This window comes from Phragmites australis, chromosome 4 (genome assembly GCF_958298935.1).
Source record: "Phragmites australis chromosome 4, lpPhrAust1.1, whole genome shotgun sequence".
In the NCBI taxonomy this organism is placed as follows: Eukaryota; Viridiplantae; Streptophyta; class Magnoliopsida; order Poales; family Poaceae; genus Phragmites; species Phragmites australis.
In genome coordinates, this window is record NC_084924.1 from 2,433,824 (window position 1) to 2,458,877 (window position 25,054).

The following is a 25,054-nucleotide window of genomic DNA, read 5'->3' on the forward strand; positions in this document are numbered from 1 at the left end:
GGTCTGGTGTATGGGACACCATTTACCTGGCTCGGGCCCCGCGGGAGCGGGGGCCCTCGCTGGAGCGGGAGCTCGGCCAGGGGCCGGGGCTCTCGCTGGAGCTGGTGCCCTTGCTGGAGCTGGGGCCCTCGTAGGCATGGAGGCCCGACGAGGAGCCCGAGCAGGGGCCCTGACGGGGCGTCGATCGACACCCGGCCGACGCTCTTGCCGGTGATCGGGCTCTTGCGGCACCCTGTGAGCGGGGACCTGGGTTGGCTCAACGGGAGCGGCCTCGCGCTTCCTTCTCTTCTTCTTTTCCCGCTTGTCGGAGCGGGAAGAACTCGGCTGGTCGGAGGCGGGGCGAGGAGCATGCCGCGCCCTAGCCTCCGCAGCCATGGCGCACTTATCGGCCAGTGCGAAGAGTTCCGCAGTGGTCTCGATCTCGTGCGTACCTAGCTTTTCGAGCATCCGCTCATCGCGGACGCCCTGCCGGAAAGTAACAATAACAGCGTGGGGGGCCACTCGCGGAATGGTGTTGCGAACCTGGCTGAAACGCTGTATAAAGCGCCGTAGCGTCTCCCCTTCCTGCTGTTGGACGACGTGAAGGTCGCACTCCAAACCGGGATGCGTAAACGTGCCCTGAAAGTTGGCCACGAACTGGTGGCACAGGTCATCCCAGGAGCCGATAGACCCTGGGGGTAAGTTTATAAGCCAAGAGCGGGCGGAGCCCCTCAGGGCAACATGAAAGTAGTTTGTCATCACCTTTTCGCTGCCTCCGGCCGCTTGAACGGCCGTTGTGTAGATCTGGAGGAACTCGATGGGGTCGATGGACCCGTCGTACTTCTCCGGCAGCTCGGGGCGGAACTTGGAAGGCCACCTGACCCGGCGGAGCTCGGCGATGAAAGCACGGCAACCGGTGCCGTACCCCGCAGCGCGAGCGGGGGTCCTCGGTGGCGAGTGGCGGCGAGCCGGGGATCCCCGGTGGCCGTGGGCCGGGAGAGAGGAAGCCTGGTCCTCTGCCCCGACCCCCTGCCGGGTCTCCCGCTGACGCTCGAGAGTAACTCGGGCATCCTCGTGGCCCCTCCGCTCGTCAAGGTGCAAACGAAGGTCCTGACCTTCAGATGCGACCAGGGGGACGGCACTCCGCCTGGAGACCCCTCGGCCAGTACGGGTGTTGCCCGTTGAGGAGCCGGCTCTGGCGGCACCATGCCGGGAAGTGGTGCGAGGACTCCCGGCCTGCACCTGGCGACGAGCAGTGCCGACCAAAGCGACGACATCTTGTATCCACCGGCCTTCCGGAGTGTTCGGCGTGGCCTGAATAGGCGGGTGCCTAAGGAGAGCATGTGCTGCAAGCAGCGCGCTCCCTGGGCTAGCCTCGCTGAAAGCGAGCCCGCGTCGTGGTGGCACCCGACGCGGTCCAGAGGCGGACCGGGCGGCCGGGGTCCCGACCACCTACTGGGGGTCGGAAAGTGCGTCGGCAGCGGCGGCGGCGGCCCTGATGGGCCCAACGCCTTGATCCCCTTGAGTGGGAAAAAACGCGCACGTGGATGGTGGCTGTTGCTGGTACGCAGCAGCGACTGGGCCTCCTCTGCCGTCGGGCAGCGCTCCGTCACTGGAAGTGGAGCCGGAACGCTGGAGGCGATGCCCACCGGCCATCTTTTCCTGTGGAAAAAAGCAAAACAAACAAATCCAGGGATATTCCCCCCTACCTGGCGCGCCAGCTGTCGGAGGGTGAACTCCTATCGCAGGGATCCCGAGAGACCCCCTTTTAGAGATTCGGCCGGGGGGATGATCATGAACGAGCTTGTTTTGGGAAATAAGCGGGAAACGGAAATAAATACAGTGGCTGGTGGGAGATGATCGTCCTAGTGCGAGAAAGATGGGTGCACCGGGGTTTAGACAGGTTCGGGCCGCACGGGGGCGTAACACCCTACTCCTGTGTGAGTGTTATATCTGTCCTTGAAGGGAATTCTTCAAGGATGTATCTGGTTACAAGAGAGAGTCACTTACTGAGAGCTTGAGGCTCTCGTGTTCTAGCTTGGCTTGAGCTGGTTCGAGCGTCTGCGTCCTCTTTCTTTTCCTTCTTCCGGTCTCTTCCTTTACGTGTTCTCCATCCTTTCCTTTTATAGGCGCGCCGACCTCGACATATCCTGAATGGGAAAGAGGGGGTGCCAGTGCCAAGGTGCCACGGAGAAATGCGTCATCATTCCGTCTTGGCGAAGTGACAGGGGCGGTGGAAAAATGCGGCGCGCATCCGACCACCCGCCACTGTGGATGCCCTCGGGCGCCATTAAGGGGGCCCACCGGGCAGCCTCAGAGGTGCCCGGTGCGCCCACCCTGTCTTGTTCTTCTGCCAGGGCAGGGTGGCAGGCGGAGCGCTTCGATTCTGGCAACGTTATCCCGAGGCACCCGGATGAAACGGGACGGGACCCGTGCATTTAATGGACCCACGCCCCCCTGCCAGTGTATGGCAGGGTCTGACACTGGGGCATGGGCAGCTGAGAATGTCAGGATGTCAGGCCGCGCGTGCCTATTAAATACGGCATTGGGCCTTTGACTGGCTGACACCCCGACGATGGGACCCTTCGGGTCGTCGGACGATCTTGCGTGAACCTTCAGGTTCCTTCCCGATATTTGGGCTCTGCGGATCATCGGGGAACTGGGGTGCTCGGGGACCAGAGGCGGCGGCCCCGAGCACCTTCTCCCGGGACTTAGCTTCTTCTTATCTTGCAGGGTGATGACATGTGGCGGATGGCCGGCCTGGTCTCGGGACTTAGGGACCCTTGGTTCCGAATACACCGACAAGGTGTAAGAGTTGGGATTATGATCTTTTACTCGTATGAAGATTATTTTTTGATATTGATAAGTATATCTGACTGTATAAACAGATGTAGTACTTGTATTTGTTAGACCAGAATAAGACTTTAAATTTACATTCGGCAAGCCATGCTAAAATAATAAATACCAACCATCAAACATATTTTTTCTAAAATTATATATATTTACTAAACCAGGTTAAAAGAGATTCGGTAACCAATTAAACCCCATTTTTTCACAAGTATTACAGAACAACTGCTGGTTTCATATACTACAGCTAAGGAGAGGAATTAAAAAAGAACTGCTGTCTCTGTTAAAGCTACGTCAGTTTCTTTTTCAGGCAAAAATATAAAATTAGATAATATACGCGACTGTATTTATCGAAATAGATAACATATCATCGTATTTATAATTTTAATATTCATATTCGGTACCTTGTTTAACGAAAATTAACTTTCGGTACACCGTACACCGAAAATACCATATTCGGCACATGGTGTGCCGAAAATAGAACTGTAGCACCGTATTCAGCACATGTTATGCCAAAAATAACATTGTAGTACCGTATTCGTCACACGGTGTGCTGAAAATGGGCTACAGTGCCGAAAATAAACATTACCTGTCATGAACAGTACCGCGCATGAAGAGTCACAACAGTGCATTTGAATTTCGTTTTTCCTCTTTTTCAAAACGGTGATTTTCTGTTACACCAAAAATTTTAAAACTTTTTTTTATATATTCCATAATCTATGTGCAACCCATTTTAATTGGATTCATCGAAAAATCCTTTGTATATTTAAAACTAAAATTCTCTAAAAAAACTAATTTTATAACTTGTAATAATTGTTAGTGTCTTAAATAAATTCCCAAAAATTTAGAAAAATTCACTAATATTCTACTTATGTGATGGAATAATTTCTAAAATTATTTTCAGCCCTAGTTTATATGATGAAAAAGTGAGTTCCTTTGTAGTGTTTCATTTATATGTATTTTTATCATTTCATGTAAATAAAGCATTACAAAGGAACTCACTTTTTCATCATATAAACTAGGGTTAAAAATAATTTTAGAAATTATTCCATCACATAAGAAGAATATTAGTGAATTTTCCTAGATTTTTAGGAATTTATTTGAGACACTAACAATTATTAAAATTTATAAAATAGTTTTTTTTGAGAATTTTAGTTTTAAATATACAAAGGATTTTTCGGTGAATCCAATTAAAATGGGTTGCACATAGATTATAGAACACGTAAAAAAGTTTTAAATTTTTTAGAGTAATAGAAGACCACCGTTAAAAAAAAGAGGGAAAGCGAAATTCAAACGCACTGCTGTTACTGTTTATGAGCGGTACTGTTCATTTTCGGTTCACATGTGTGCCGAAAATGGCACTGTAGCCCATTTTCGACATAACGTGTGTCGAATACGGTGCTACAGTGTCATTTCCGTTACACCGTGTGTCGAATATGGTATTTTTGATGTACGGTGTACCGAAAATTAAATTTTGGTAAACGAAGTACCGAATATGAATGCTAAAATTATAAATACGATGATATATTATTTATTTCGGTAAATACGATTATATATGCTGTCTAATTTTATATTTTTGCCGGCATCTTGCGTGAATCCGTTGACCGAAAAAGGTTGAGATGACTTGCAGAGATGGATTCTGATTCGCGTGGGCCAGACGAGACGTACGACATGCAGTTGCAGCCCGGGTATTACAGTAATATGGGAATATTGGCGCAAGTCATGATAAAAGAAGATAAAAAATAGATTTATCAGTTTTAGATATTTTAATATTTATTTATAAATTTATTAATATTTAACATATTAACTTAATTATAAGGAAAATATTAATACTTTCATGCATGCATATAATTCTAACATATAGATGGCAATAATACGAACTTAATAAAATTTATTTCATATTTTTTTGAGTTTTAAATATTTTTATTTGTATTTTAAATTATTTTAACCGATTTATTAATATAACTAATATTTCTTTCCATATTTTTTATGAAATTTCTTAAAAATGAAAATTCTATTATATATGTAAATATATGTATATATATGTATGCATATATATGTATATGTATTTATATATCTATACATCAACATGAACAGACTCACTACCACAGTAGCTACAGTGATCAGACCTAAGTAACGCACCGATACCAGACGCGTTAATATATGTTATAGATGTACATGTACAGCAAGGGCGGTGGGCTCATGAGAGAATAATTCAAATTCTTGTTTTTTTAGTGTTTTTTAACGGATTTAGGTCTTTTTTAATTATAAAGGCCGGGTCACTGTTATGTTCTGCTCAATTTTTAGGTCTGTCTCATTTGTACCATATGTGAGAACAACGTTTATTTTGGAGAAACTTCGAGTACAAAAAATGGGGTAAATTTCCGTGTTTCAGAAGGAACCTAAGCAGGAGAGCATATGAGGTGGAAGCAAGCTGACTTCTAAAAATGATGTAAATGTATTTGGCAATTTTTTTAAAAAAACAGCTAGGTATTATAGTCAATGAATTTACACAATTTTTTAAACAGCTAGATATCTCCTCAAAGTATATAGAGAATTGTTTTCATAGAAGCACGACAGATGTGCGAACGACCTGTGCCGGCAAGCACGCTTACAATTTCAAGCGTTGGAGAAGCAAGGTTGCTCGAGGTCATATGACCGGGTCACCACTGTCTCTTTCAAGCCTCCTGTAGCAAGCATGATCTTTTTAGCTATATATATATATATATATATATGTGAGAGAGATTTTAATGATTGGAAAATTATACACGTTGGATAATCCACGTAGAGGTATTTGTACACATCGGAGCATTTTTTCCAGCTATTTTGTATACATCGGATGGTTCAACACTCAGAGGTTTGTACACATCAAAGTATTCTCACAACAAGATTCAAGTATTATACATGTCGGATGGAGAATTGGCTACATCGAAGCATTTTCTAAAAATTATTTTCAAATGATGAAGAGTTGGTTATACACGTGGATGGTTCAACGCTCAGAAGGTCTACAGGCCAGACAAATGAATAGTGAAGAAAAGTAACTCGATTGGCTCAAGTCTACACACCGGATAGTCCGGTAATGGAGTTTAATGTAACCCAAAACATTCGGTATTCACAATGAGTTCGAGTGGGATTCCAACAGCTAGTTGATACTACTATACACGTTGGATGATCTGGTGTTTGTATTGCTGTTAACACCGTAACATCTGATGTTCACAGTCTTTTTGAGCTGTTAGAGCAACGACTAGTTCGCAGGGTTGATATTATAAATACCCCTTCACTCAATCATTAGATGATGCTAGAGTCCAGAGAAGCTCATAGACTTATTACTTGATTTTGTACTACTTAAAACTGTTTTAATGCTATATGTCGGAGGGTGAACTCCTCAAGTAGGGATCCGGAGGGACCCCTTTGAGATTCGACCGGGGGATGATTTTGAATATGTTTTGCGGGTGAAATAAATAGGTGTAAAGGCGATGCAGGTGGAATGGAATGATCGGCTGCAGAAGTAGTAAATGCCTAGGAGGTTTTTAGACAGGTTTGGGGCCGCCCTGAGCGTAATATCCTACTCCTGTGTTTATGCTATAAATGCTCTGAGAATGTCTCTCTGAGTGTTTTCTGGGTTACAAGAATATTTGTCTAGTCTAAAGCTTTAGGCTCCTTATTCTTCGGTGATCTGAGGTTCTGTGCTTGTCCCCGGCTACCGAAGGTTCAATCGGGTCTTCCGCCGTCCTTTTCCCAGGGAGCCCGCTCCGCCTTAAGTACCCGCCGGGGTGGTAGTGTGCCCAGAAAGGGAGGACGCGAGTTCCAAGACGCCGTAAATGAAAAGCAAACGTGAGGACCGGTGCATTAAATGTCCCCACGTTTCCCTACCAGGCCGTGGCAGGGACTGACAACAAGCGTGGAGGAGCAGTTGAAAGTGACAGGCTACGCACCCTCTTAAATTCTGCATCGGGCCTTTCACTGGTTGACACCTCACCGCTGGACCTCTGTGGGGGCCACCAACGAAGGACTTCTCAGGCCCTCGGGGAACCAAGTGCTCGGGGGCCACTGTTCGCTGCCCCGAGCACTCTCTCCAGGATATACCCTTTCTTGGTCCTCAGGGAACCAAGTGCTCGGGGGCCACTGTTCACGGCCCCGAGCACTCTCTCCCGGAATTGGCTGTTCGGTTCCTCGGGGAACCGAGTGCTCGGGGGTCACTGTTTACGGCCTCGAGCACTCTCTCCCGGAACTGGCTTCCCTTGGGTCCTCGGGTGCTCGGGGGCCACTGTTCGCAGCCCCGAGCACCCCCTTCCCGGTACTTGGCTTTTCTGGTCGTCAGGGGGCTTGAGTGCTCGGGGGCCACTGTTCGCAGCCCCGAGCACTCTCTTCCCGGTACTTGATCTTCTCGGGTCATCGAGGAACTCGGGTACTCGGGGACCACTGTTCATGGCCCCGAGCACCATCTCCCGGGACTTAGTCTTCTCGTGCCCCGCGGAGATAATCCCGCGGGAGGGTGCCACGTGGCAACCTGCTGATCTAGCCTCGGGACTCAGGGACCCCTGGTTCCTATGTCACCGACACTATCGGTAGAGAATACAACTGAACTACTGCATAAAACTGTTTTACGCTTAAAACTGAATCGTAAAACATTATACTTGAAATACCCTTTATGCATCTATCAACCATTTAAAATAGTATAAGGCTTATTGAGTACCTTTCATACCCACTCTTGCTATTATTCAGATGAGAAAGCCACTGTAAACCACGTTGAGGATGGAGGCGTGAATGAAGAGTAAAGTTGGGAGTCACGTTTGCACCCTAGCTGCTTTGTGGCTTGGGTCGTGTTTTTCGCTGTGCTTTTGTTGGCCGTTAGGCCAGATTTAAAATATACAGTATGGGTTGTAGCCTTTTATACTCCGAAACTTAATGCTTATGTACAAAATTTAACTGTGATATTATAACTGTTATATTATGTGTATCAGCTACTTGATACAGTGACTGTTACAAGAGACATATGAGATTACGAGTTCGAGGTCATCATAGCAGGATGCTTGTACAGGGACGCAGAGACTATTAGATTGGTGCCTCAAACTCTAAAGTGAAAATGACAGTAAATGACTGGAAGAGAGATTTGTGGTGAGATCTTATCTTGGTGACTTAACCTACTTATGGGCTAGGTGGCTCAAGGGTAGTGATCGGGTACCGTCCGAGAGTAATAGCCTAAGTGGCTGCTCCAATATGAACTAGAGATGACAATTATACCATCGATATTATGAGATAAAAATCACCCGTGAAGAGTTAGCTCTCTTTCTATCTTTATATTTCTGCATTTACATATTTGTAATTTATCTTTACTGGTTTACCTTTCTAAAATAGTTTGTTATGATTGACTATATGTTGCAAACTTTTTCGAATGGTACAGTAGACACACTAGATAGATTTAGAGTACATTTAGATATAAATTAATATAGATTTATCATATAAAATATTTAGAGTTGATTAGTTTTTTTTTCCTAATTCATTCTCTCGTAAAAACAATACTTATAATTGGGTTCAGAACATAGACTTAACTCTTACACTTCTAACAACTCCATTGAAAAAAAAAAGAAAAGAAAAAAAGATAAAAGATCGAGAAAGAGAAATCACAAACCAATTACCTATGTGATGAGCTACTAGCTTGCGAGCCGTTTCTCTCCACGGAAATGAATTACTCTGAGTCATGGAGCACGTATACAACCTTTAGACCTTCATAAAGGGAAACTATAATACCTCATTTGAGTACACTGGCACCTAAGAAAAAAAATTACTTATTAGTAATCTCTTATGTATCACTTAAACTCAAATATGTATACTATTTAAACTAGAAATGTTGAAATATATACACGGATTTTTGAGCTCCACTGGACGTTGATGGGTCATAGCCGATTAGCCGAAGCTAAAAAGCTACTGGTAGTAGTAATATAAAATTCAGCTTGAAAAGAGTAATTTTTGCGGTCCCAAGTGTCAAGGGCCCCACATTGCACGTACTTTGACATCATGTCAGAAGAACTGAGATTGGTTGAGGCCCTGGAGTCATGACTTCCCTTTCAGACTTTCAGTAGTCTGCAACCTCCTGAATCCGAAGAGAATAGAGATTGGTTAGAGCCTTGACTTTTGTTTACGCGTCTTGAGCTACTTGTCAGACAGTAGGTGACTGGATGTCTGGAATTCTGGATGCATACTCCAGTGGGCCTCAACTCTCGACAGTTAACTGGTGGACAAAGAAAAAAAAAAGACAAATGGAGTAGTATTAAACAAAGATGATCACAAGTTCATAACTACCGAAGCCAGTGGCAGATATAGAAAATAAATGACTACATGTCTTATTTATTAGATATGAGATTTGAATATCCCAGTCGTTAAGTTAGATATATCAGATAAACATAATGCATATGATATATCAGTAGAGAATAAAAAATTATCTAGTATTTTGTGCACTTGAGTATCAATGTGGGTCTGCCCCTGCTTTGAGCATCAGCACCGCTCCCATATTCTCCTGCACCAAAAGGTTGGCTATGCACAGATAACCTCGGACGAGCATGCTTAATTGGGTAGCATTTTAGCTCTGATGATATAGCTTACTGCGTCTACTAATCGTCTAATCCACTGCTAGAGGTACGTGTTACAATGGGCTTCGTATTCTGAGATCGTTTTGGCACTTGACTTGAGTGCTCCTAACTCTGAATCTAGAGTTGTTCAGATAACAAAGATGCTGGACCGACTTCAAATTCTTCCAAGGAATGGCAGCTCCGGCACTGCCAGAGAAATCCTAATTAAGCACCCTCTTCAGCAACAGTTACACAGCACTGCGATTGCTTCTGCAGGGAAAAGGTGAGTTCAGAGCCAACTTGACAACGAACGCACATGGATCCACTGTTCCATGCGTCGGGATTTCATTTTCATGGCTCTTCTTCATCGATCTGTTCAAGAACGTCACTGCATAAGTATTTAAAATGAATCACATTAAAGCGACGGCGTGAGGTTAAATTAACGCGCGCAAAAAAAAAAAAAAAAACCAACGCCAGCAGCGGATTGGAGGGCTTCTCGAGGGATATTAGGATCCTCTAACTTTCTTAGATTCTATTTGTTTTAATCTGTTTCTGACTTATGTTTTAAGTCTAAAAGCCAGAAAGTTAAATAAGTATGTTTGTTGAAAAGTGATTTTTAAAAAAATTAGAAGCTTGCTTCTAAGAAAATGAAATAGAAGTTAAGAACCTAACTGAGAATAATTTTTATAAAAAGTGATGTACCGAGAAGTTAAAAAATATTGTAAAAACCAACCACTAAAATCCAAAAATAGTTTCTCAGCAAAGCAAAAAATATAACATTTTAGAAAAACTAAAAATAGAAGATCACACAAACAGGCACTTAGTAAAGTCCTAGCCTGAATTTAGTCTTTGCATTTACCGTTTGGCTCATCCAAAGGCTTTTATTTGGCTGGTCGTAGTGAGGCATTTTGGAGGGAAAAGTAGTAGAGACGGCACCTTTTGGCGGCAGAACGGAGTTAGATCGATCTCTAACTGACGGAAGAGCTCGGAGTTGTCCAAGATGCTCGTGTAGAGATGGACACCCAAATAACGGAAGAGCTCGGAGTTGTCCAAGATGGATTAATCAGGTAAGTTATACTAAACTGACATTTCCTTGATTTGGTGTAGTTAATGAACTTTTGTCTATAAATCTTTGTATTGGTCTACAAAATCAAACATTTCTATGGATTTTGAACATCCGATGCTTGTTATCCCTTTCCTGATGCTATGTCAAATTTTCAGAGTGCAGAATCTAGTTGCCTAGTCGTTATCCGTTTCCTTTTTTTGATGATATTGTGATCTTCCTTTGCACTTAAATTGTGGTTTCAATATTTTTTTTAGTGTAAGAGTAGAACCTAGCTGGGTACTCAAATTGGCATAAAATTAAAAATTTGGATGAGGCTTGGAAGTTCTGAGTTTTCTATGAAGGTCGGATAGGCTTTGATGTTAGAAAGAGGTATGCAAATGAAAATAGGGTGGATGGCAAGATCTCATCTTAATAGATATGTTAGTTCAAATGAGGGTCAGCGAAAACAAGACAAAAGAGATGATTTAACAAGGTGTTTCTGAGTAGAAACAATAATTGGTTGGAAGGTTCGTATGGGTCTCACCCTAAATCGGGAGATACAAAATTATGAAGTGTCCAATGTAATTTTAGTACATAATCATGCACTCCACTCGCCAGAAACCCGCAACTTGATGGTATCGCAACGAAAAATTATAGAATTACAAGCTTTTGAAATTGAAACACCCGATAATTTTGGGATTGGAGCAAAGGCAACACATGAGTTAGCTGGTCATCAAGTTGGTGGTTCACTTAATCTTAACTACACCTGCATGATCACAAAAATTATTTGCGAACCAAGCGCCAACAAGCAATAGCATATGGTAAAGCAGGAAGTATTTTGAAGTATATTTAAGACAAAATTGTTGAGAACCCTTCATTCCAATATTTTGATGCAAATGGATTGTGATGAACAAATTGCAAACATATTTTGGGCTGCTGCAAAAATGATCGTTGACTATGCATATTTTGGTGATGTTGTCACTTTCGATATTACTTTTGGAACAAACAAGAAGTACATGTCATTTGGTGCCTTTGTTGGATTCAATCATTTTAAAGAAACAATCATTTTTGGTGCAGCTCTTTTGTATGATGAAACATTTGAGTCTTTTAAGTGTCTCTTTACCTCATGTGTTTGCGTGAACGATCAACAGATTTCTCCACCTCATGCTTTTGAGTTTCAATGGCTTGGCAATCCTCCTCAGGAAGCTCCTCAAGCGTCGGTGCGATGATGTTGTCAGGATTGATTTCGGTTCCCTCTTAAGACATGACGCAACAGTAGATTGTAGAGGGTGAAGTCGCCAAAACCCTAGGTGAAGATGTCGATGGAGAACCATCGTTCCCCAGCGGAGTCACTAACTTATGTTGGCGTGGCATTTGGCAACCCCGTGCAGTATGAATCGTCCTGTATAACTATCGCTTTTCGCAATGACACACGACTTATTTACGGGCAAACAAGTAAAGAATTTTGATAGACAACCTTGAGGATTGTTGCCCGGACAATTTACAAGCAAATCGGTCTTTACCTCAAGCTTAATGACTAAACATGATTATAATGATGCACACGATACATGGTTATGCTTAATGATATGATTAAGGAATTGTGACATGACACTTCCTCTGATGTGTGGAGGAAAAAAATCAATATAGTGGAGCGCTCCAGGAGTTAGCGTGTGCATGCGTAGTGTTAGTAATATAGAGTTCTTGTCCATTACGTATAGATTACTAGAGTCCTTACCCTATACTCCCTCATATACTCTCTATATATTACCCCCAAGGGCTACTATTGAATACAAATTGTTATTCCTGATATGGTATCACAACCAAGTGTTTTTGGGATGCTGCAACTCATCCCCATGTAGATCTATTCAATCGCCGGCTCTCCCTCTCTTCTCGTCGGCTCTCTCTCTCCTCTGTTCTCGGCCAAATCTATAGTACTACGACGGTTCTTGGCCGACATTGTTCATCATCCGATCCAACATTCTCTCCCACGCCCACTCGCTAACGGCTCTCCACGCCAACTCCTCCCTATCGCCCCTGCTTGGATCCGCCTCCAGCACCGCGGGGGGAGGGGGGCGTTCTTGATTTGGTCCGGTTGCCTCCTCTAGTGTTGTCGGTCTGCTCCGCACCGCTACCTGCGAGGCTTCTTACCCAACAATGGTAGGGGCACCACGAGCAAGTCACACACCATCGGGTCGCTGCTCGGGTCTGTTCGATGATGTCGCTTGGAGTTGGGCTTGCATGTCTTGCCAGTCCGCCTTTCACCGTTGTCTCTACCTCCATCGATTCTTGCTCCTCCGCCATCGACTCCTCCAACCACCGGTTTAGCCTACCATCGATTCGGGCTCACATGCAAGCCACCAGATCCACCCGCCCCTGACCGGATCCGCCCCATGGTTGTGTGGGTGAGGTGGCTGTGGGCGGGCGAGCCCAAATCAGTCGCTCGCCTGCTATTCACCGGCTTGATCTGGCCTCTATCGCCCAGGATGTCGTCTTGGCCTCCGTTGCACAAGGCTTCTCTGCATCAGCTTGCTGTAGTTTTGCTGTGCTTTTATGGGCCACTTGTGCTGCTGCTACTCTTGTGGACACAATTAACATTTGGCTGCTTTTGACGATAGTTCTATGCTTCTTAGTTGACATTGGGATGTTAATCTCATGGTGTTGTGCTAGGATTTTGTTTTGTTGTTATTGCATGCTAGTGTCTTAGACTCGTATTAGGGTCGTTGTTTTTCGCCGTGCCCACATCAAAGTCCGCTCGTCTCTCTTTGAGTTCGTCTGTATCGTGTGAGTCCACATATTACTTTTTCAATTAGTCGATTTCTTTTGTGGTTAGCTAAATTCTATTTTTGTTTGGTTAATCCTTTTCTAGTTGTTATTGATGCAACTAAGCCATTTAGATCTTTCCATGACTTTAGTGATATACTTTTTTTATCCCACTCCTTGTTATTGTTGTGTTTGCAATTCTTGATATAGAACATTCTTCTGTCATCTTGATCTTTTCATAGCTCTAGTGATAATTTTTGTTTGTCGTCTTACTTACTCGTCGTCGCTTTGTTATGATTCTTTACCAAAAATGTTCTTTTGATGTTATCATCATAACTCCACTCTTCGGTTTGATTCGACAGGATTTTCCCTGCTAACTAATACTGGATTCTCAATTTTGCATTGTGTGGAAGTTCTGATTAATATGGACACATCTTTGCATACAGCCTCTCCAATGCATCGCATATAACAATTGGCCCCTCAATCAATGCCACGTTTTATATTTATTTCTCCTAGCCCCAATTGTCAACCACTCTCTTCCTCTGCAATCCTCCCTCTTTCTTACTCGTCTTGATTTGTGCGCTGAGCTCTCCGTTGCATTCTTCGTTGTATCTTAAGCTCTTTGTTTGTTTGCTCAGCTTGTGTCTCATGTAAGAATGCAAGATATAATCTCTCTCCAAATGCAAGAAATCTGAGCGGTATGATTTAGATAAAAGCTAACTAGGAGTATTGTGGATGACCTCGTAAGATCATCTCCAAGGATTCTCATCAGGGACCACGTTTACTTCAGTACTCCAACGATTTTTCTTTACGGTTTCCGTCACAAAGAGATTCTTAAAGTCATTCACTTTAGGACGAGATTCTCTCTACTTTCCTATCAGGAATCCTTTTGAGGGAAAGTTGTTGCAGATGAGAGAAAATAAAGAGAATGGGAATGAGGAGAGGAATCTAGAAAGAAACGAAATGAAGAAAATATGATTAGATATGGTCTAAGTGTAAACGCACTAAAAACTTGATGAGAGGTGGATTATAAGATGTTACGACATTTGGTTCATATATATTAAATTGCATTCGCAGAATTCGATCTATCGGAGAAGCAAGCTGAAGCTTCGTTGGACATCACACTACGGAAACTTACTTCCCTTGAGGTTTCTGTATTTGGATCTTATTATTATCTTAACAATTACTCTGTCAAACCTGTTTTCTATTTCTCCTAGCTATAGGAGCTGAACAGACCTGTATTTTTGCAGCGGAAAATTTTTGTTGATGAAGCTAAAACTCTATCGGAGGAGATTTCCAAGTTAAATGAACTTCTGTCAAGCAAGAAGCATCTCTTTCAGGCTCGACATTTCAGCCTCTTTACAAAGATTGCAGCTCATTCTGTATGCATGTTTAGCTTCTGTATGTTCACAATTCTTGTGGCACCTGTGTATACACCACATTTTCTTCTGAACTGTATGAACTACTTTCTCAAGAACTGGAAATGATTAACATGGATCTGTAGTTTCTGTGCGATATTAGTAAAGAATTGCGATAGCATGATGGGCCATGATGCATGGTCATAATATTGGCTGTTTTCCCATCATCTCATAAGGTAGCCCGTGGCCCCCAAGTTCCTATCCCTGGATGAAGGGGCTAGCCATGTTTGTCCTACCAAATTTTGTCTAAACTTTAACATTCTTCTATATATTTTTTACTATAACTATTACTATAAAAATAAGCTTATATGTTAGCCTACCAATACCGGTTTGTATTAAGGACTGACACTAAAAAGCAATTCGAAAAGAATCAGCAACAAAATTTGATTATCACTGTCCGTTTGTAGTTAGAACAGGCAGTGATGGTGGATAACAATTTATTCTTAAAAAAATTATGACTTTTTCATACGAAGTCATACGAGAACAAACTTTATAGCAAAAATGTAGCCCTTGAGATCTATAACTTTGTAATTAAAACCTTTTTCATTTGAAGTCATTTGAATATTTAAATAATCATTTAAAATTTCAAACAGAACATGTCAAAAGGATTGTACATGCTAATGCTATCACTATTACTTCTGTGATAGGGATGATAATGACGTATCGCGCGAGCTGAAAGTTTCCGGGTTTGAGTGCCACAAACCGCATGCGTGCATATTTTATTAAAAAAATCGCATGACTTGTGCGGGTGTGAGGTCCTCAGGTACAATTTTTTTAAGTTTTTTTTAATCGTCGGGGCTTGGGAGTTGGGACGTGCCGCTGGGGCTTGCTCTGCCGCTCCGATGCTCCTCCCGTGGGCCACGTCGTCTATCACGATGCTCCAGCCTGCTGCCAAATCACGCTAGATCTTCACCATTGTTGCCAATCATGCTGGATCCGCCAATCGCGCCTCCCATTGTTGATCTTCGACGTCGTCGCCGGATCTTCGCTGCCGAGCTCTCCAGCCATCGCCGCCGTCGGGATCTGGATCGAGGCCGAAGGATTCGCTCGGTCCACCATGGGATCGGTCGACGCGCGGCAACTGGAGAAGGAGATCAACTTTCACGTGGATGATTTTTTATACGCATTTTGTATTAAGGGAGATTATAAAAGGTTATACAACGATAAAAAATGATCAAGACCAAACTGGAAAACCAAAATAGATATTACACGCTCATAGGCAACAAGAGCTGAGCACTGGAAGGAAAAACAAACAACCCGAAACCGCTGTTGATCACGTTACAGAGCCGATAATTCGCAACTGTTCTTTGAGCGTGAAGAGATGCTTGGCGCCGGTGTTGCACCATCTATCCATGTCCTTCCAGATCATTTCAACTACGCAGTCGGAGGAGGCGCGGCGCTTGTTGAAGACCACATCAATCATGTGGATGATGATTGGGGCCGTGCCTGTGCTTTGGTTGGAGGATGGCATCGTGATCCTGTTTTTGGCTCCCTAACATGTGCCATCTTTTGTGATGTTGCCCACTGCTGCTAGTATTCTTGTTGTTGCTCGTGTCTATCTTATATTAGAGTCATTCTATCATCGTGTCTATTAAATTTGTCGTAATTCACAATGTTTCTGGGAGTTTGATTGGCTTCATTTTTCTTTAACTTCTCTTGCTAGTCTTGTTGCTTGTATCTCTGTTGCTAGTATCTATATTTCTCTATAGAATTTTCTGCTTTGTCCACATCCTAGTTTCTCTTTGAGTTCATCTATGCCATACGAATCTACATATTCCTTCATCAGTCAGGTGTTTTCTTTTGTGGGTAGCCAAATTTCATCTTTATTTAGCTAATATTTGCTAGTCGTTATTGATGTAATTGTGTCATCTTGGTCTTTCTGTAGCTTTAATGACAACTTCATTTGTCATCTTGCTCTACTCGTCATTGCTTTGTATGCGATTCTTAACCAAAAGTATTCTTTTGTTTCTATCACCATGACTCTACTCATGTGCTTCTTTTTTTTTTGCATTTCTTTGGTTTGATTCGACATGTTATCAATGCTCAACTCTATGACGGCTTTAAAGAGACATATTTTGCATGTATCACTTTTATATTGTCTAAGTTTAGTATTTAGTGTCCGCTCGTTCAAATACAACGCTACTACATATGCCTTGCATTTGAGGAGGGTTAGGAGTATAGAGTCTTTTACTAATTTATCAGTAGAGTCATTTTCCTATATGCTCTTTTGTACTCTATATATTGCTCATATCAAGTTATTATTCAATACAAGTGTTATTCATAACAGCTTTGAGGTTAGGTTTCATTAAAGTATTTAACTCTTTGAATTAGATAAAATCATTCGTCAGGTTTTTCCGGTAGTGTGGTCAGTGTTATGGGCACTGTTATGTGCAATCTTGGTTATGGTTATTCCTCACTTGATATCATTGCAGCGCTTTTATAGAGAAAATAATTTGTGATGAACCAACATGTTTGCTGCTATCTAGGATATATAATTTACTTTTTACCGATTTAGTATAGTTGGAGCACATCCAAGGTACTTGTACAGTCAACAATATCTTCACTGCTTTTCTGTTATTGTGCTTTAACTATACAATCATGTGATTTAAAACATTTGCTTTCTAGCACTTTGTATTTCTGTTTCGTTTGTGAACTTCCCTTCACCCTGACTTTCTATCTGTGTTCATTATTTGCACTCCCAGTTATTAACCCTTCCTTCTTGTGTTTCAGCTTATACAGCAAGAAGCAGCTGATTTGAAAAATAAGTTTGCTACACCGCTTCGTTCTTTCCTAGAAGATTCAGTAAGCAGTGAGGTTGATGATATTGATATTATTCCGAACGAGGAAATGCTTTTGGTGAGAACATTTTCTATTCTTATTATGAAGATTGTTTTATGCTTACTCTATTATCCTTTTGTTTTTGTGCCTCTCTTCTGATGACAAAATTTCTATCACCTGAAGATTCTTAGTGAGAAAGGCTACGTTAAGCGGATGAACTCCAACACGTTCAATTTACAACATCGGGGAACAACTGGAAAATCTGTTGGAAAAATGCGAATGAACGACAGCACGTCTGATTTCATGTTCTTTATTTCAGGTATGTGAACAGGGAGACTTTCCTAGTGAGTAAATTTTGTAGCATCTTAGGAAGCTCTTAGCTGTTAAGGATTCTGTGATAATATTAGATCCATTCTAAGCTACAATAATTTGTCAATCAGAAAGCATCTTGAAACTATAAGTTATACTCCTGGAATATGCTTGTTGCATTTGAAGCAGTTCACATGACTTTCCTGTACTTATCGTGAGGTTATATGCCGTTATAGCCATTTTTTTGTGCTCTCATGTAACTGGAATGGTGTTTGCTTTCAGCGACAAGGGAATAGTATACTCAGCACGTTCTTATAAGAACCAGAATGCACTAGAACTGCAGCTGGTACTCCGTTGGTACAGGTACAGTGATAAATGTTACTTTTGACTAATGAAACTTAATAGGTGATATGCTGACCTTTACTATTTTGTTCTTGTTTAGCTGCTATCTTTGTCCGATGGAGAGCGGATAACCTCCATCATTCCTGTGAGTGAATTTGGTGAAGACCAATATCTAGTGATGCTCACCATTAATGGTTATATCAAGAAAGTTCCTCTTAATGCCTTTTCAACAATCAGGTTTTCAGGTATACTGTCTCATGTGTTTGCATTTCTTCCACATAACGCACTTTTGAGTTATTGTTCAAATGCGATACATCTTTTATTCCTTTACTGTTCTAAAATGTTAGGTTGCCAGTGACGAGCTCAGATGGGTTCGTCGTTGTGGGAACGACGACCTGGTTGCTTTGGCTTCACAAAAAGGGAAGGTTATAGTCAACTCATGCAATAAGGTAGGCTACAAACACACATCTATCCAATGGGAACTCCTGCAAATGAGATCCAGTTTCTTGACTTTTTTCACCGTATTAATATGGTGCAAAATTATGTTTGATAAAATCATCTTAGGTATTTTTTATTTCAAGCTACTTTTGTAGTTGGTAGATTGGTGTTACTCATCATAAGGACATATCCAGTGCAAAACCATTGTTTTAAAATATCTGATTCAAGAAATATTGTTGGTAGATTGGTGGTACTCATCGTAAGGAGTACATATCTAGGGCGTACCATGCGCTAGTGCAATCGGGCAAACCATTTTTGTCTGAGCACAAAATCAACATGAAAATTCCCAAACTATTTGTATCGTTTGTTGTGTTATTCTGCTAGCAGATATTTATATCAAAGTGTAACTCCTGGGAACAATGCTTAAGTAAATATCACAAAAGTACACTTCTTTCTGGTAAACTATCACAAAACTACAATTTTTTGTTTCCATTTCACAAATGATTTTGATATGAAAATGGCAATTATGTTAGGAGTTTCAGTAGATTTGATATTTAATCTCATTCCAATATGTCTGCTTGATCACGTGTGCGGAACTGCGGATGTGCCTTCCATTTTTGGGTTGCACTATTCACAGACAATTCCTTATTCTATATTTATATGTTTGCTCTGTTTCATCCAGCTTCGTGCCCTTGGAAGGAAAACAAGGGGTGTTGGTGCAATAAGATGGCAGCCATGGATATAATTCCAGCAACAATGCACAAAATGCCTGAAAGATATACCAGCAGGTGGTTTCATCTAGAGTTTGGGAACTGTCTAGTTATTGGCAACGCCGAATATGGGTCGTAAAAAAATTATTAGCTTTATAAAATGTGAGAAGGGTTTGATCATATTTTAAATACTGAATTCAATGATAAGGTAGTATCATGCTCAGACACAACTTATCATTCATACCCATCTTCCCAAAACCAGCCTTTTGCTACCCTCAGAATTAGTTTACTAACTTTTGATTGCTATTCCCCAATGCAACATCAGCAAACGTTTCTAAGCCATATTGGTTTATCTACGTCTCAGTTTGGATAGTTCCTGTATTCCAGTACTGATCAATTTTATCGTTAAACTATGAATGCTTGCTCCAGGGTCAGAGATTCGAGTCCTCCATGGCTGCTTTTCATAGCTGAAAACGGTTTTGGGAAACGTGTGCCCTTAAATGCATTCTGACGATCAAATTTCAATCGACTTGGCTTGCAAGGCTACAAGGTTTAGTAATAGTTTTTGCTCTATCATGTTCTACCAGATAACTGCGTATTTTACAGAAGTGTCTAAAATATTTGTGCTTTTGGTGTGGAACACTTAAATTGAATTCGTAAAATGTTGATGCGCATCTGAATTTGTGGCTGCTTGTGCTGCATACATTAAGAACCATGGTCTACTTTGAAACTACAGAGGAACTTCAGGTGTGCGTTCCTCATGCTATTTGAACCTGCTCAATTTGACAGTATTCTGTTTTTGCATGCAGCTTCCACCAGATTGTCGCTTAGCCGCTGTATTTGTTGCTGGTTTTTTTACTCACTGGTACCTTTTCTGGACCTGTTTTTCTATTGTTTGTTTTGTCTAACCACACTCTGTTTCAAACTTTCAACATATCATCTGCTGTTGCCTGTGAATATAATGGCAGATGAAGGTGAAAGCGACGAGCAGGTTGTTTTAGTTAGCCAGAGTGGCACTGTAAACAGAATCAAGGTTAAAGATACATCCATCCAGTCTCGTGCGACAAAGTAAGTCAGGCTTCAGTGTGTCAAATATGCCACTTTCAATTTCATTTGACTAAAAAAACATACAATTCTGTGGAGTAGAAAAACAAGGCTCTAAGAGAAGTCTGTATTCGATTCCGTTAAATATTCAATCTACTTTTGCGTTGTCCTCTTTTCTTAGAGCCTTGTTCTACCTCTGTTGGACTGCAGGGGAGTCATTCTGATGAGGCTGGAGCATGCCGGAAAGATCCAGTCAGCTTCATTGATTTCGGCAGCAGTAGAACAGGTCGCTGAAGATTAATCTTGTTTCCAAGATGCAAGTGGGTTCGTCTGAATCAATGCCCTGGTAGGACACAGCATGCCAATTACACATTGGGTATGCATTTTTGACTGGCTTCCTGTGGCCAGTGTACCTCAGTAATCCTGCGAGATCCCACACGCCAAGGCATAGTTAGAAGCTAATTTGTAGGATTTGCCGCGGAACCCATAGCGTGATAAGGCTTGTGACAGTGGTATTATTCCTGAAGCATGTCGTCATCTAATGCTGTGTGGGATGATATTTGTCGCTGTTGAATTTGCACGTATTCACCCGTCTCTCTATAATTGTGGTGGCAGGCACTTCTATACGCAGCCAACCAGACAACAAGAGAAAATTAGGCAGGAACCATTGCAGATATGCATGAACTGAAAAATGCCGTAGTATGTAAGGCCGATAATATTGTCCAACCCATGTGATCTTTGAGATGATGAGATGGTGCGGATCATTTCAGCCCCTTAAAAAATGGGCGCGCGCGAACAAATACGATCGTTCGGACAGTGTTTACTGTTTAGCTTATGGAGTTTGAAAGATAACAGCAACGTGAGACTGAATACTGGCACATTCTCCAGTTGATTAATTTAACGGAGCTCTCTTTAGCTGTTAGTTCAGAAACATCTCAAGGCTCAAATTACAGGAAAATAATTAACTGTGAAATCTTAACCAGAGCTCAGGAAATACATCTTACATACTGGAATAGCAACCCATCCCTAGTTATATCCAGCAATGCCATCATCCAAAAGCTCCTAGTTGATCCAAATCTCTCGAGAATTTAGGACTGCAAGGTCATCAAACAGACAAGATCAGTAAAACTACCAACGATTTCTGCATGGAATACATATCTCAAGAAAAGAATATCGATGTCACATTCAAGGAGCAAAATCGTCTGCTGTCGCTATTATTAGCAAGAAGTGAAAAACATCTATTGACATGGTATGCATACCTTGCTGGCAATGTTGCTGGACAGCCAGTCCAGACCTTCATACAATCCCTCACCAGTTGTAGCACAAGTGCTCTGAATGTACCTGTCAGCAAGATTAAGAAGTTTAAGTCTTCCGCTCTACTAGCTAAACAGTACACAGCTATATATGTTACCAAGTCAAAGTGCAGAAGTACAACACTACGGCTACATTGCAACATTCATAGCATTTGGAAAAAATCTGTGGGGGGAAAATGTCTGATTATAGTCTGTGTTACCAGTGACGCTGGCGAAGTGAGTGCAGTCCAAGCTTATCGGTAATCTCAGCAGCATTCATAGCATTCGGAAGATCTTGTTTGTTAGCAAACACAAGCAACACAGCATCACGTAACTCATCCTGCAATCAGTGGCCAACAAAACCAACGATACTTGTGAGCACTCAAATATCGCTTACAAGTGAGAATTCTCGACAGACAATAGACAGATACATGGACCAACAGTTCAGTTCTAAGCTAATAAACAAAAAGAATAGACCAATAAAACCAACGATACTGTAAACAACAAAATACACAAAGAACAGGCACTGGTACAAGACTTTTGCTTAACACATCCCAGTCCTAGGATTCGAACCTGGGTGTGACCGGCGGAGAGGTTAAACAAACCCCACCCAGTGATTTTGTGATTCATCAAATAAATGTCTAGTATGTACACTGGAATGATGGGCGTCACCCAGCACAAGAATTTACCTCATTCAGCATTCTGTGGAGCTCGTCCCTGGCTTCAACAACACGGTCCCGATCATTGCTGTCCACAACAAAGATGAGACCCTGCGTGTTCTGGAAGTAATGCCTCCACAGAGGCCTGATCTGTTTTCAGACAATGGGAAAGAATAAAACACAGTTTGAAAGAAAGATGACTGGCAAGTTTAGAAATAGAACAGAATAAGGTATCATACGCTTTTCACAGACAATAAGAAAGGTGCTAAGCAATATAAAATCATCCATTGGAGGAAATCAGACATGAGCACATAGAAGGAACAATGCCATAAAAACCAAAGTGGCTAAAAGGAGCATAATAATGTGCAACACAAAAGTTGCAGAGCATATGATCTTCATACCTTATCCTGACCCCCAACATCCCAGACAGTGAAGCTGATGTTCTTGTACTCCACGGTTTCAACATTGAATCCTGTATTTGAAGATAAGTCAATGCTGAGAAATGGGCAGCACATAATGTATATGGACAGCACATAATGTATTAAGTATAGGTATGCTTGAATCTGTGCACTAGAGTTGAGCAACCTACTTTGCAGCAAAAACACAGTTTGCTTTCAAGTGCACAATCTTAAAAAGGGCATATTGTGTTCTAGCGGCGGTGTCAATTCTCCTATGCCTTGTCAAGCAAGAACTCATTTGGCAATAGCTATTATTCCTCACTTTATTGATTTGTGGTTCTTTGCGATAACATAGCTAGTTACCTGCATGTTCCAGTGGCTTTTTTCTGTTCATTAGCTGCTGCAATAATTAAGGGAGCATAACAACCAATGGCTTCTTGCCGTCTATGCATTCGCCAATATTGTGTCCATGAGCTGAAATGTATTACTCTAGTTGACCTGTCTGTAGTCTAGAGATTCTTGACAAAAATGGTGAGGGCTAGAATCGTTCTATTGTTTATATGGAGAAATTTGTCATTCAACTAGCTAGAAATTGAACTACATTTCTGATCATCATTTGGATCGTTTCTCCTAGATCTTGACACCACAAACATCCTGAGACCAAATATACATAGAAGATGTGACGACCATGCAGGCTAGTGCTCACCGATGGTGGGGATGGTGGTAACGATCTCGCCGAGCTTGAGCTTGTAGAGGATGGTGGTCTTTCCGGCGGCGTCGAGACCCACCATGAGGATCCGCATCTCCTTCTTGGCGAACAGCCGGCTGAACAGCTTCGTGAACGTGAGCCCCATCTCTTCCCTCTCGCCTGCAACACCAAACCCAATTCAGAACGCTAATCCATTCCTTCCGCTTCCCTCCTGCTCGCTCACGCCGCTAGATCTAAAAACACACTGGATCCACATCGGGATCAAGCAACCGTGGAACCCAGCGCCACAGCGCGTGAATCTAACGGGCAGGCACTAGATCCACAGGCAGATCTACCACGCAGCCAAACACGCTCGAACGCACGACGACCCTGTATCTCCGAAACAGAGAGCCGCGCTCCTTCCAAAGCAGGGAGACGAATGGATCCACGGAGATGCAGGGGTGGGAGGGAAGGGGCTGGCTCACCTGGTTCGCGGATCCGATTCGCGGTGAGATAGCCGGCGACGCAGCCGGGGACGGAGATGGCAACGGCCGGAGACGGGGAGGGAGAGGCTCCGGGTGTTGTCTCTGGCGGTGATGCGCGTCTTGTCTATTTTATACGGGCGAGAGGAGGGAGCCGAGCACGAGCACCTTGTGCTGCGGGTCGCGTCAACCAAACGCGTCTCACCTCCACCGAATGTGTATATTCGACCGCAGCAAAGGGAGGAAATCACTTTTGAAAATGTGGTGCTGGAAGTGCGAGAAATTTATGTTCTTCGTGGCTTCGTGGGTGTATGGTCCTCCTCCACAGTGTTTGATTATATGTTTTTAAATTGATTCATTTTTATAATATATTTGAAGTTAGTTATTCTTTAATCATATATCGTATAGGGACTCGTTTATAACGAAGTTTATTCTTCACCTCTCTTATTTAATATGAAATTTTGTTATAAATTAGTCTATGTAAAACATATGATCAAAAGATGATTAACTTCGAATATATTATCAAAAGTTAATCAACTTTAAGTCATATAATCAAAATATCTAATATTTTATGGGTGTATTTTTAAAACATCAGTACAGTTCGTAGACGCACACACTCTCACACCATTACATATACGCACTCACACAGTATCTATTGAAGACTCTCGTTGTCAACGGATCCGTCGTTTATCACTGAAAGAAAATTTCATCTTGATAAGACACATAAAAAGCAACCTTAGAATTTGATTCTTATGGACAAAAGGCACAACCACCTCTGCTAAATTCTAATCTCTACTGTATAAAACACAACTTGGCTTCTGCATCATCTCGTCCCCTACTTTTCTCCCACCTAATAAAACTCTAAATTTCGAATAATGTACCCACATTTACCATCCACATTCGTCCTTTAGTCTCTCCAACTCGTTTTCGGCTACAGACATGAGACTCATTTTACTAATAAAAGTTAATAAAAAAATTAGGAGAAAAATCAAAGGATAATCTCATCTTCTTTTTTCGGATCTCATCTAAAATCAAATTATGACATCGCTCTTGACGTATTCGTTTGACGATACTTCAATAATATATCAACATCTTCATACATTAAATTTATGGATGAACTTAATGAAACAACAAAGCCGAAAGATGACTATTCCATAAAGAACTATCTTGTTCTTCTAGAATCAATTGAAGAACTTTCAGATGAGAAAAAGACAATGGTAACAAATATCTTCAAGTGTGAGCTGAACAGAGAAATTTTTCATCAATTTCAAGAACCCAAGAGTTCGTCTACTACGG

General features: G+C 42.1%; 1 protein-coding gene and 1 pseudogene across 1 annotated transcript; one reads left to right on the forward strand and one right to left on the reverse strand.

Moving 5' to 3' along the window:
* The first annotated feature begins 10,409 nt into the window (after positions 1–10,409).
* Positions 10,410–20,540, forward strand: LOC133913999 (probable DNA gyrase subunit A, chloroplastic/mitochondrial; annotated as a pseudogene).
* A 559-nt stretch (positions 20,541–21,099) lies between these two features.
* Positions 21,100–23,926, reverse strand: LOC133915170 (ADP-ribosylation factor). The gene is made up of 7 exons (XM_062358229.1): positions 23,762–23,926; positions 23,295–23,456; positions 22,592–22,662; positions 22,221–22,340; positions 21,753–21,871; positions 21,499–21,580; positions 21,100–21,333 (listed from the first exon to the last, which is right to left on the reverse strand). The coding sequence occupies exons 2-7, from the start codon at positions 23,440–23,442 to the stop codon at positions 21,328–21,330; spliced, it is 546 nt and encodes a 181-aa protein (XP_062214213.1). The 5' UTR covers positions 23,443–23,456; positions 23,762–23,926; the 3' UTR covers positions 21,100–21,327.
* Positions 23,927–25,054: the final 1,128 nt, after the last annotated feature.